This window comes from Pseudonaja textilis, chromosome Z (genome assembly GCF_049901715.1).
Source record: "Pseudonaja textilis isolate UNSWEBS1 chromosome Z, rPseTex1.2, whole genome shotgun sequence".
Lineage (NCBI taxonomy): Eukaryota > Metazoa > Chordata > Lepidosauria > Squamata > Elapidae > Pseudonaja > Pseudonaja textilis.
In genome coordinates, this window is record NC_142008.1 from 131,957,950 (window position 1) to 131,969,882 (window position 11,933).

The following is an 11,933-nucleotide window of genomic DNA, read 5'->3' on the forward strand; positions in this document are numbered from 1 at the left end:
AAGACCTCTAGAGGCCCAAATGGAGCATCAGAGAGACTAATCCGACCCTTGGAAGCTCCATTTTGGCTGGCAATATTCAGAATGAATGTTGCAGACCCTCTGGTTGTTCGGAAGGGTGAATTGACATGTTGTTGCAAGATTTGTACTTTCAAGAGTTGTTCGCAAATGCTGGGGAAGCTTAGCGCATAACTTTGATCGTTTGCTAAGGGAACACTTGTAACCCATGATTCCACAGTTGCTTCTTGTGGAAAACTGATTATACTTAAAAATACAACTCAATACTGTACCATTAGATGAATTAAGATGGAGTAGCTTACTTTATTATTTACATTTTTCATGGAACTCCTTGCAAAAATTTGTATTTTGTGCTACCCACAGATACTGCCTGAAAATAGCTAATAGACTCTTTTGTGATCATATGAACTATAAAATTGCATAATGGTTATGGCAGTTACATCTAACCATCTGGGATGAATCCACATAGACAGCCACAATTGTGTTTATACTGAATTTTTTTGTACACAATTTTATACTGTAGGATTCATATAACCCAAATAAGCACCATAAAGCATCTGAATCAGTCTGGTAGGACAAAGGCATAATATAGAGAATTCTTCATACCAGCCTCACAATTAGCCTCTACTTGTTTACTAATTGTCTATAGAGAATGAATGGCGAATAGAAAATGTTAGTCTTTTCCCACATGCTCGATTTTATGTCTTGAAACATATAATACCTGCACAGTGCTATATCCATTCCTGAAAATATAACAGTACCTTGGCATCTCCATATTAATTATTTTTCCCTCCTGCGTGATGGCTTTTAGCATTTTAAGGCACAAGTCCCGATACAAGAACCTTAATTTGGCTTTAAGGGATAAACAATCAGTATGTATGCCGTTCCAAGAAAGACAGGGATGGATGAACATTCAGGCTTTATGAAGCTTTTGTGTATTATTATTATTACATACAATGACCATTTGTTATATCATGCTTACAAATTCCTTGTCCATCCATCTTTATTTTTGCTTCGCTTCAGTAAAACCAACTTCAGACATTTTGGGTTTTGTTTTTTTAGTAAAATGTTTATTTACTACAGGAACAAATAACTGCTTAGTCATCAGTATTCATTAAAGTTAGTCGATGGGGTACAGGCGTGGATGGGTAGGAAGCGGCACCCATGTTTTCAGGGAACCCCATATTATTGGGAAGAGAAGTGGTGGTGGATGTAGAAAGGGTGGTCAGAGCAACAGATCCTTCATCCAGCGTCCGCTTATAAGGCACAGGTGGCTCAGCCCACAGGTTTTTCACAGCCAGATAGGCTAGATATCCCTATGGAGGAGAAGCGGTGGCAAGTCAGGTACCTGTAATCTTATCTTATGATTAGAAATTTGATCTAGTCCTGGGTAATTTAGGATATTACAAAATATGGTATAATAATCGATAACATACTAGACTTCATAAAGAAAAGTTATGGAGTAATAAAGTATTTAGCATAACTAATACATTCTCTCGGCTGTTTTACAACAACCACATTGTTTCTCACAGATATAAGTGAAATATAGTAAGTTTAATCATTTTCAAATGATTAATTGAAAAAGAGAAAACTTTTCAGGAATAGAATTTTTAGGAGAAAATAGAGAAACCAAGTATTGGTCCTAATGTACTATGTATGTTTTCTGCAAGGAACAGAATATCTATAAATTAACTATTCTTCCCACTTGTTGCAATGAAGAATATTTGTATAATGTTACAAATATAAATATCTACAAACCACAAATATCCAAATATGGTTTTAAGATACCATAACTATCAAATATGGGCAATCATTTCCTCCTCTTAAATATGTGTGCTTCCTGAACTAAAGTGTACATTTCAGTATATATTCAGAGAAATTGTGAGTAAAGTAAAGCCATAGAATTTAAAATAGTATCAAAATATTGACCAAATATCCTGTGTAAATTCCAGGACAAATTCCCATCAACAACTGGGATTTTGTAGCGGGGTACTTATCTCTCCAAAAATATTAGCTTTAAGATTAGGCAGCTAGGCTAGTAGAGGATTACTGAGGGGGAAGGGGGAAATATGCAATAGCATCGACCAATCTCTTTAGATTGGAGGGCCTAATCTTTTGAGAAAAGCAATAACATCTTTTAGTCCAGATTGAGCCCAAACTTTTTCCCCTACATTATATCATAAAGTCTCTAATTCATATACTCTCTTTATAAAGTCTCCTACATATCAAAATAGTATCACTGACCATATGCTAATATTCTCAAGAGCCATGTATATGGTCATAGTCATGCTGGTTTTGAGTGAAAAACTAAAGCCCAAGAAGGCCCTTTGTAATAAATAGGAAGCAAAGTCCTGTTATGCATAGATATGCGATCATATTTTCCTTGGCTACTAATTATTTGAAACCACTAAAATTACAAGTGCTCTTTATAACTGTATCTTGCAGAGCAGTAAAACTAATTGGAGTCCTTAAGGAAAAATATGTATTCCTGAGGCCATAAGAGTGATAAAACATTTCATTTTCCTTGCTTCGGATACAGAAATAAGACCTATTAGCCTTGTTATTTGCTAGAGAAACATTAACAACTACTTTGAGTAATCACTGAATTCCCAAATGAACACTATTGGTGGATATTCCTTTCCCTTTGATCATATAGGTAGAACATGCACCATTAAGGACTGGTTCTTAAATCTTGCACATGTTCTGCTGATATTCAAAATAGGCCTTTCCTCAATCCAACCAAAAGTGACGGTGCATTAGGAACTGGGAATATGTTTCCTCTTACTATTTAAGTGGACTTGATCAGATGTGTGGGTCAAAAGAGGGTTTGCCCTGAACTAAATGTTCAGTAGTATTAGTACACTACTTTCAGTTCCAACAAATTTATATTGATATTCTTGTCCTGAAATTAACAAACTTTGGAGAAAAGAATCTCACTGACTCGGATCTGATGAAAAAAGCTCCTGAAAAGGTTTACCCTTTAAGGAAGCTATAGATATGCATCAGCTGAGTGATGATCTAACTTCCTTGGGCAATGGTTTGATTACTTTCTGGCTAATGGCACACAATCTAAACAGCCTGACATACAAGGAGTATGTACAGAAAAGCAGCACCAGACCCAAATATGGATCTACGAATACTTGATTTCCCATGTTAAATCTCCCATGTTAAAGTGGCAGTAACTATTTACATGTTTAGTGTTGTCCCAAGAACTGCATCTTGAAAAAAATAATTTCCATCCCATATGTCAGAAATCCATACATTCTGTAGGCAATGCATTATTTTTAAAAAAATATTAATTGTGCTGAATGGTAGACCTGTCAATGTGTTATCAAGGAAAGAGGTTTTTAATAATCCATGTGTAGGATACATAGAGCGGAGATTACTGTATCATTCTTTGTCTTAAAAGGCTGGAAGATAATGCTTAAGAATTCAGGAGAAGGTGGGAGGATGACATTGTAAGGTCTTGGAGGAAAATTTAGATTACCCAGAAAAATGCTAAATTCTAGGGCCTCCAAGTTGGCTTGCTAAGAAAAGTGGTCTTATTCATGCATAAATTCAACTAACAGGCTTAGGGAATTTTTAGTTGAGGCAGAGGTATTGAGAAAAATTAATTGCATTTATCCAATAAAACTATACTTTCCTCCAAATAATTATCAGTAAATTAGAAAGGAAGGGGTTTTTCCATATTGCTATTCAACAAATGAGCAGGGGCTGCAACAACTCATACTATTGCTACCGAAAGGCACGGGTGATAGATTATTTGAAATATTCCTAATTAATTAATATTCCTAAAAATTAATAGGGGAGGCTGTTTGCCTGCTTTTAGTAATGCCTAAATCTTGAACTTTCTCTTCCCTTTCTTCTCCAGTTTCCCATTTCTCTCACTTTATCTCCAGCTTTATTTCCCCCCTTTTTTTCCTTGCACTCCCTAGACATCTATTCAGTAGCCTTTCCTCATCTTCATTCTAGAGTGAGGTGGGGTAGTTTTTTTGTTTTTGCTTCTTTTTTTACTTCTCCTAAGATGGAGTAGAATGTGATCCAGTATGTTTGAGAGATTGCAGATGACAGATTTAAAAAAAAATAAATTGGGCATCTTATATTACAGGCAATTAATATTAAATCAAGAGCCAGTTTGGTGTAGTGGTTAAGGCAGGGCTGTTGAACTCCCAGCCGGCAGGCCAGATGAGTCACACGCTGGCTACGCCCATGCCCAGTTTAATGAAAGGGGGGTGGGGGGAGAGAGACCTGATGTGTCACATGACAACGATGTGAGTTTGACACTCCTGGGTTAAGGCATCAAACTAGAAACTGGAAGTCTTTCTAATCTGCCTTGGGCACAAAGCCAACTACATGTCCTTGGGCCAGTCACTTTCTCTCAGCCCTAAAAAGGGAGCAGTGGCAAGCCGCTTTAGAAAAAGGAAATGCAACAGAAAAACCCTGCAGCGGCATGTCCAAGTAGTCCCTCAAAATGAGACACAATTAAACAGAAGAAGAAAAAATCAGTAGCCATTAATTAAATTTGTATTAATTCTGTTTTGTATTGATTCTTCCCCTTTTTTGAGTGTGATATATGGTAGGATTTTTCCTGTACTTATTTATTTCTGTGTACTCTTCCATGAAGTACCTTACAATACAGGGTCTTCTTCTTTTGGGTATTTTTTTTAGACAGAAGTATATTTTTTTACAATCTTGACCCTGCTAACTACCACTACACTGAACTCTTGAAAAACAGTTTATTGCCATCAAGCTTTTAAAAGGGCTCTAAGGAATCCAGGAAACTATGAAAGCGTAACAGTCCATCTGGTTAAATTGGTAATAAAATTACAAAGCACTCAGAAAAATACAATTTGCAGAAGAAAGATCCATATCCCTTCTACAAAGTTCAGTTTCAATTCATTAATTTCCTGTTAATTGTGGTCATTTCTCTTCATAAGTGGGGGAAACTAATAAGAAATCTGCAATTTTTCTGCAGTCTTTAAATTAAGACTTTGGTCAAAGGTGCACTTTTTGCAAAATGTACTTAGTAAACTGGCAGAGTAAGCAGTGGGAATTAAAATGTTCTGAGCTTGGCAGGAGGTCAAGTAAGTTGTTACCAATATGGCCTCTGCTGGATGTAAAATGTATGTTAACTGTTCGGCCTTCCTGAGTTAAAGAACATCATTTATGGGCTAGCCTGAGTTCTGAATTGCTTTGACTTTCTTCTGTGTTAAGTTTTAAATAAATGAGTACTGCTATTGCCTATACATGAAGGCTCCTCCTGATTTATTCTATATTTTTGATGGGAAATGTGAGTCACCCAGTTCCATAACAAATGAAGGAATAAACCTGCTTCAGAATTCATTCCTGGGCTAGTTTTCTCATTCCCAGAAATTAGATAATCTAGATTTTAACTTCAAAGTTTTGAAACAGAGTAGGCATATTTTCCTCTTTGTTGTATTTTTATACTTAAAATACTAACATTCCCGAAAATTAGCTTTTAATGTAGGTTGGTTTGATGTTTTCAATATGAACCATCAACTTTAATTACTAATCTAAAGGAATCAGAGGTCCATTTCATGGTAATACAAAATTATTTATGCCATGGAACCAATCTTTGCAGGAAATGGGTGACCTGGGTATGATTCCAATAAAAAGATAATATTGTAGCTCAGGGTTGAACTGTGGGGTCCTTGGTGCTTTCTGAGCTTGGGTTTTTTCATTATCAGAATTGACAATGTTCCCTAGTTTGGCAATGAAACAACTAAGCTCAGAGAGCTCCAAGGACCCCTGAGTACAATAGTACACAAAATTACAAAGAAATTCAACAAGCAGTGGAAGACATAAAAACAGCAGAAAGCAAACAGAAAATGATGTACATTTTTTCAATACACAAACATGAGTTATTTTGTATAAGCTTCTGACAAATTCTGAGAGTAGTGCAGGAATATCTGTGGTGTTCTAAATGTTACTTAACTACAACTCCCATCTTCCATCTTTATTAGTAATCAGCCATTCTAGTGAAGGCTGCTAGAAAATTCAAGTTCTGTGGCATCTGAGGAATCATAAGATCATTAGGTTTATAATATGATTGTCTATTTGGCAACCTCTTCAAATCTAAGTGTTACATAGGAGTGCTAGTTTGATTTAGCTCAGTCTGATACATTCTTTTGAAATATCTTCATTGTAGCAGTAAATTTAAGAATATTCAAATACAAATGTTATACATTCTGATCCAAACTGCTTTTACAATTAAAAAAAATTAATTTCATTGAAAAGTAAACATTATGGGATTATCCTCATCTGATTTAATGAGTAAAGTAAATGATATATGCTTCCTTAAGGCAGTTCATTTGGCCTTAATAAGATGAAATTGCCTTTGTAGCTAATGACACTCTGCAGGGATGTACTCTGCTTCCATGGCAGACTCATTCTGAAATAATAATGGATGTACTTGACTGACTCACCCAGCATGGAACAGAAAGAAAGGCAAAGGCAATGCTAGCCCGTGCAGCACTAGTTCCCAGCAGGTAGGAGTGAGTTGACCGGTTCCACTGATTGGCTAGGATACAGAATCCAATAAACCACAGGCATGTCCATGTCACTGAGGAAAGAAGATGACTAAGAATATGATATAAACAAATACGTTGTATGTTAGTATACATATAATTAAGTCCTTAACCCACTGCTGTATCTGGAAAAAATAGTATTTTCATTATTTCTTTTATTCTTTTGCCATACCCTATATAAGGATGCTTCTAGACCACCAGTGCTTAAAAATGATTGAATATCAGATTTTTTTTTATGTTGACACTGTAAGAAAATTGAGGATTCTTTAACTCTGTTTTTGACTTGTCCAACAATAACTTTGTTTCAGTTTCAAGCCAGCACATATTAAAATAATTTTGAAATAAATTATTCCAAGATTATTTAAATAAGATTTAAATGATTTGATTGATAGAAGCTGAACTAGGTTATTTAAATATGAACTTATTTCATGGAAAGTTTGGCTGTACTGATAAAGATATTATATAAATGGACTAAACTCATCCTATTAAGGAACTGAATCAGAATCAGAATTTGTAATGTGTTTTTCAAATGTTTTCTATAAACGAAAGTAAAATAATGTCACTACATGTTATAGATTTAATGTGCACTGCTCTCTTCACTTTCCAGCCCCAGTACAACTCCTTAGTGTAGACAAATATAGTTAAAAAGTGATTACAGATAGTCCTCAACTTATGACCACAATTGAGCCATCTAGTCATAAGTTTTTGCAGTTACGGATTACCATGGGATCTGACTCAATTTTATAACTGGTTTTATGATGGTTGTTAAGCGAGTCACTATGGCTATTAAGCAAATCAAGTGGTGGTTAAAAAAAACCCCACAATCAAGTGAATCAAGCATATCTAATATCTGCTAGAAAACTGCAAAAATATTGCAAATTGCAGTAATGTAACTATGGAATGCTGTAACTAGTCATAAATCTGAGCTGGTTGCCAAGTGTCTGAAATGTAATTGTGTGACACGAGGAGGGGGTTTGGCAATCAAGGATGAATCAAAAGTAGCTTTGAGTCCTTCATAACTTCAAGTGTTAAGTAACTATTCATTTAGCAATGAGTAACTGTATAGTGATCAAGTTGTTGTTGACTCTTAGCAAATTTAAAAATTATCCATAGTGATCAGTCCATAACATGGTCTTTCAAGTCTTTTATCAGTGCACCCACTAATGATTGAGTCCAAGTAGCTTGCTGCTGGTCATCCTCTTCTCTTTCCTTCCACTTTTCCCATCATTAGAGCCTTCTGTAGAGAGCTAGGTCTTATTAGCTAAATAATGTAGTTAATCTTTTGTAAATATTAATAAGAAAGTGTACACCATTAGTCAGATCAATACATAAAGTATCTTAAGGTCATATATTTTTTGGGGAAAAAAGAAGTTTGAAACAGCTAAAAGACCAAACAAGATAAAAAAAATAAAGTGACCTAAAACTGCAAAGCCGGCAGAATAGAACAGAAAGTTTCTATCTCTTCCATCCACAATTGTTGAATTTGTATTGTTTCCTCATTAAGAAAACAGAATCTTGCCTTCAGCTTCTCAAAGAAACTTATAGGAAATTATCAGACATATTAAAAACAATAAAGACAACAAAGAGCAATAAAATAACTAAAGAGGGCCTCAGATGATCTGAAGTAAAAATTTTAATAGAAGATCTCCATGGAAGAGAACTTGTCTTCCCTGGAAACAAGGTACAAAAGTACAAAGCCTAGAAATGTGCCCATTTTCTTTGTCAATACAAATAATAAAGGAACCCAAAGAAGATCCTCTGAAACAATTTTAACTGGATAGATTCATTTGGAAGATCAGCAACAGTGTAATCAAATGTAGATCAAATCTAACAGCAATTGGTATGTAAAATATAAGGCTGACATTTTCATTTTGATAGAACTTGTGATTTCAATGGGGAGAGGTGGTTGGGAGGCACCATGATTATGTCTTGCTATCTAGGGGGACAATATAGGAATGAGAAAATATGAGGACAATTTTGATAAAGTAAAATATTTAAAATATTGGGGTTCTCAGGCATCAGCTATCTCCTAATTATTGTTAAATATTGAAATTTAACTCTATGATTATTTTCAAATAACAAAAAATTACTTACTAGAGAAAGTAACATCCAATATAAGAATAGCATACTTGAACTTGTGATTAGTAATGCAAGTATCATAGACATCACAGCCCAAAAAGAGGAAACACTGGAGAAAAGAAAGTACGCCGACTGTGATGCCATAGCAGCAGGCTGCCCCATTATCATTAAAAATACAATGTAGCTGGGAAGAGGTTGTCAAGTTTTGATATCCTTCAGTCACCAAGGAGGCAAATATGACCAGAGAGAACACCTGAGCAAGAGAAAAAAATGGAAATGTTAAATACAAATGTTTGAATACTATCTGTGTTCCATAAAATACAATTTTGCAATCAACACTTCTAACTGATCCAAGTATCATTCTTTTGAATCTGCATTGAGGCAAAGAGAAAAATCAACCTGATCATTCACCTCTTCTACAACCAACATAAATGAGGGTTAGAGTTTTACCTCTGCCCATATATACTGTCTATAGCACAGCTGAAACAAGGAAGAAAAACAATGGTGGAAAATAATTTTCCAAGTAGTCCACCAAGATGCTATTCACCTGAATTTTGTATGGAAAGGGGGGCACATAATTATCTCATCAGGACAAGCAGCTCAAGAAAAAGCTGTGTAGATAACTTAGGAAATTTGGAGACTTGAGCCAGTGCTGAATCATACTCATGTCAGAGAATAGACTGACTGTATGTACCTTACATGCCTTTGGCATATATGCCAAGGCCAAGTCTTGAAGATCTCCATAGAGTTGATATGAATTTTGTTGGCATTTTGCACTTTAAATGTTCCCTATAAAAGATTTCATCAGACATTAATCTTATTCAAATCATTTGTGGCTTTGAACATAATAATTGGATCTTAGTTAAAAACCCAAATAACAAATCTTATTTTTACAAGTACTGTAGTCTGGGTGAGGTGAGGTAGTCACATTTGTATACAAAATGATTACACTAAGTGAAAATAGTATAGTTAGACATATGTGATTATTATTCAGATAGAATTTGGTCAATGAGGACCCAAACTAGAAGGCAGGCAGGTCAGCTTCCAACAAGGGAAGTCAATGAAAAAGCTGGCAGGAAGTCAGAAATTTCTCCCACTCTCACTGCTTTTTTGCCCACCCATGGCCATTCTGTTTCTTGTTTTAGTCAGGAAATAGCTCTGTAATGACCCAATGGGTCACAGGTTATCTACTTTTTTATAAAGCAAAGGACTGATTATATTTGAAAATCAACATATTATGGCTATTGCTGATACAATACAACCTATCCTTAATAATAAGAGGTTGTCATAGCCTCTTTTTAATCCCCAATTATGTTAGAACACTATTCTGAAGTTAAAACTGCACCAGAGATTATATGTGACCCCAAATATAGCAGAAGCCACCATTTAGTTAGTACTGTTATTTTCTCACCCCTGCTAGTGTTCTAGCAACAATCTGAGGTTGTATGAAGAAGTGCACCATGTCATGGTCTGAAAGGTCCCGCAAGATTGAAGTCATTTTTCTCATCCTGTAGTTGTCTTTTTGTCATTAGAACAAAACTGAATCTGGAAGGTTGCTGTAAATTGAAGCTGAGAAACATTATCTGGATTTTAAGAATATAATACAAATATTGCTAAGATTCTATCTACCAACACTGAAAGTTTTAAAAAAAAGAATATAGTTTTTTCAGAGTTCTGTTCTTGCCTTAGCACAGCTCAAAAAGTCTAATCTATCTTCCAGGCATATGAAAGTTCAAAACTGTGATTATGAAATATTTAGAAGCAATGTATAGAATTTTCCATTATCTTTTAAGATGAGTTTTATTCAAGAAATATTTATCTAGTTGCACAAAACAGAACTAGCAGCTTTTAATCGGTAATAGCCATACTTCTGATATTTAACAATATAATTCTATTTAGGCAGTAACACACTTATTACCATCACTCCAAGATATGCTCTGGAGCCTCAATTATGATGAATTCATGCATTATTTTAGTGTATAGTTAAATATCATTTTCCAGTTCATATTTAAATTTTAGTAAAAATGAGTACTAGCATCACTTAGCACCCATGATGGAGCACAAAAACTATTCAGTATGCCTTTTCATTTTGTTCTCAGAATCTAATTTCATGGTAAATATTGCAAATCTGATTAGTTTTATCTGAAAAAAAAATATGCAAAAAAGTTTTACTATTCAAATTTGTTGAATTATTCACTTCAAAAGAATAAACTTCCCTATTTGGTTGTTGTACAGATTTATTTCTCTATAGCAAATAAGAAATTGATCTATTAAATTCCATGTGTAATTTCAGTTCTAAACACATTTCTTTGATTTCTTTTCCTACTTGAGAACTACTGAAAAATAATGGCTAGTGTTAGCAGAGCATCTGTACTGAAACCTCTGCTCAGCCACTTACTGGGTAATTTTAAACCAGGCAGTTTCTTGCTGTTAGAATAAAATGAGGGAAAAGGAAAGGCGTATAGCCTCTGGTTTCTTGAGAAAGATCCATTTAAAATGCAATTAAATATATTAAAATAAGTTGGTCCCTCGTGGATTACATTGTTTTGTGTTCCTCAATATTTAACTACAGCTATATATATTCTGTCTTGGAGAAAATATTGTAACAAAGAACCCAACCTGTGTCCCTTATTTTTAACAGTCTCCTTTCCTCAGCCAGAAGTTGGCTTCAATCCCTACTTTACTACCGTATCTACATATGAATATGGACGTCCAATACATCCTGAAAATGGCAGATGGGAGAAAGCTAAGAAGCTCAAATGAAACTTTGTAAGGGACTGCACGTTAAAGCCGACTCAGAAATTAAGGACTCAGCGCTTTACATGTTCCTGATCATCCAGGAACATTTCGGAAACATCCTCACTCCTCACTTACCCCTTGGGGAAAGTGAAGGAAATGAAGGTTTTCCCGCCTTTTCGATCTCATCACGTGCCCATGGAGGGGAGGGGGAAACCACTTGAGAGAACTCGAAGCCTGAATGGTCGGGAGAGCTGCCAGGGCAGTTGGAAATGACTGTTGGGGGTGGGAGTTAGAAGGACGCCTGAGAGGATTCTAAAGAACCCCGCGTGGGCTGAGGAGGAACTGCAGTCTTATATCGCCAGTGCGAATAATGTGCTGGGCGCATGCGCATCATGCTAAAACCGAACAGATTGGAATTTTCCGATACTGTGGAATTCTTTTGATTGTTGCAAACGCCCCGTGGTTTGGCCATAGAGACAGGAAGGGAAAATCGTACAGAGCAACAAATCCAACTTCTCTTAACTCGAAACGTGTTCACTAGTTCTCACTGAG

General features: G+C 35.4%; 1 protein-coding gene across 1 annotated transcript; it reads right to left on the minus strand.

Moving 5' to 3' along the window:
- Positions 1 to 329: 329 nt before the first annotated feature.
- Positions 330 to 11,656, minus strand: SYNGR4 (synaptogyrin 4). Its single transcript, XM_087918479.1, has 5 exons — positions 11,517 to 11,656; positions 10,054 to 10,211; positions 8,658 to 8,895; positions 6,462 to 6,598; positions 330 to 1,331 (listed from the first exon to the last, which is right to left on the minus strand). Exons 2-5 carry the CDS (start codon positions 10,147 to 10,149, stop codon positions 1,113 to 1,115), a joined length of 690 nt encoding a protein of 229 aa, XP_087774605.1. The 5' UTR covers positions 10,150 to 10,211; positions 11,517 to 11,656; the 3' UTR covers positions 330 to 1,112.
- Positions 11,657 to 11,933: the final 277 nt, after the last annotated feature.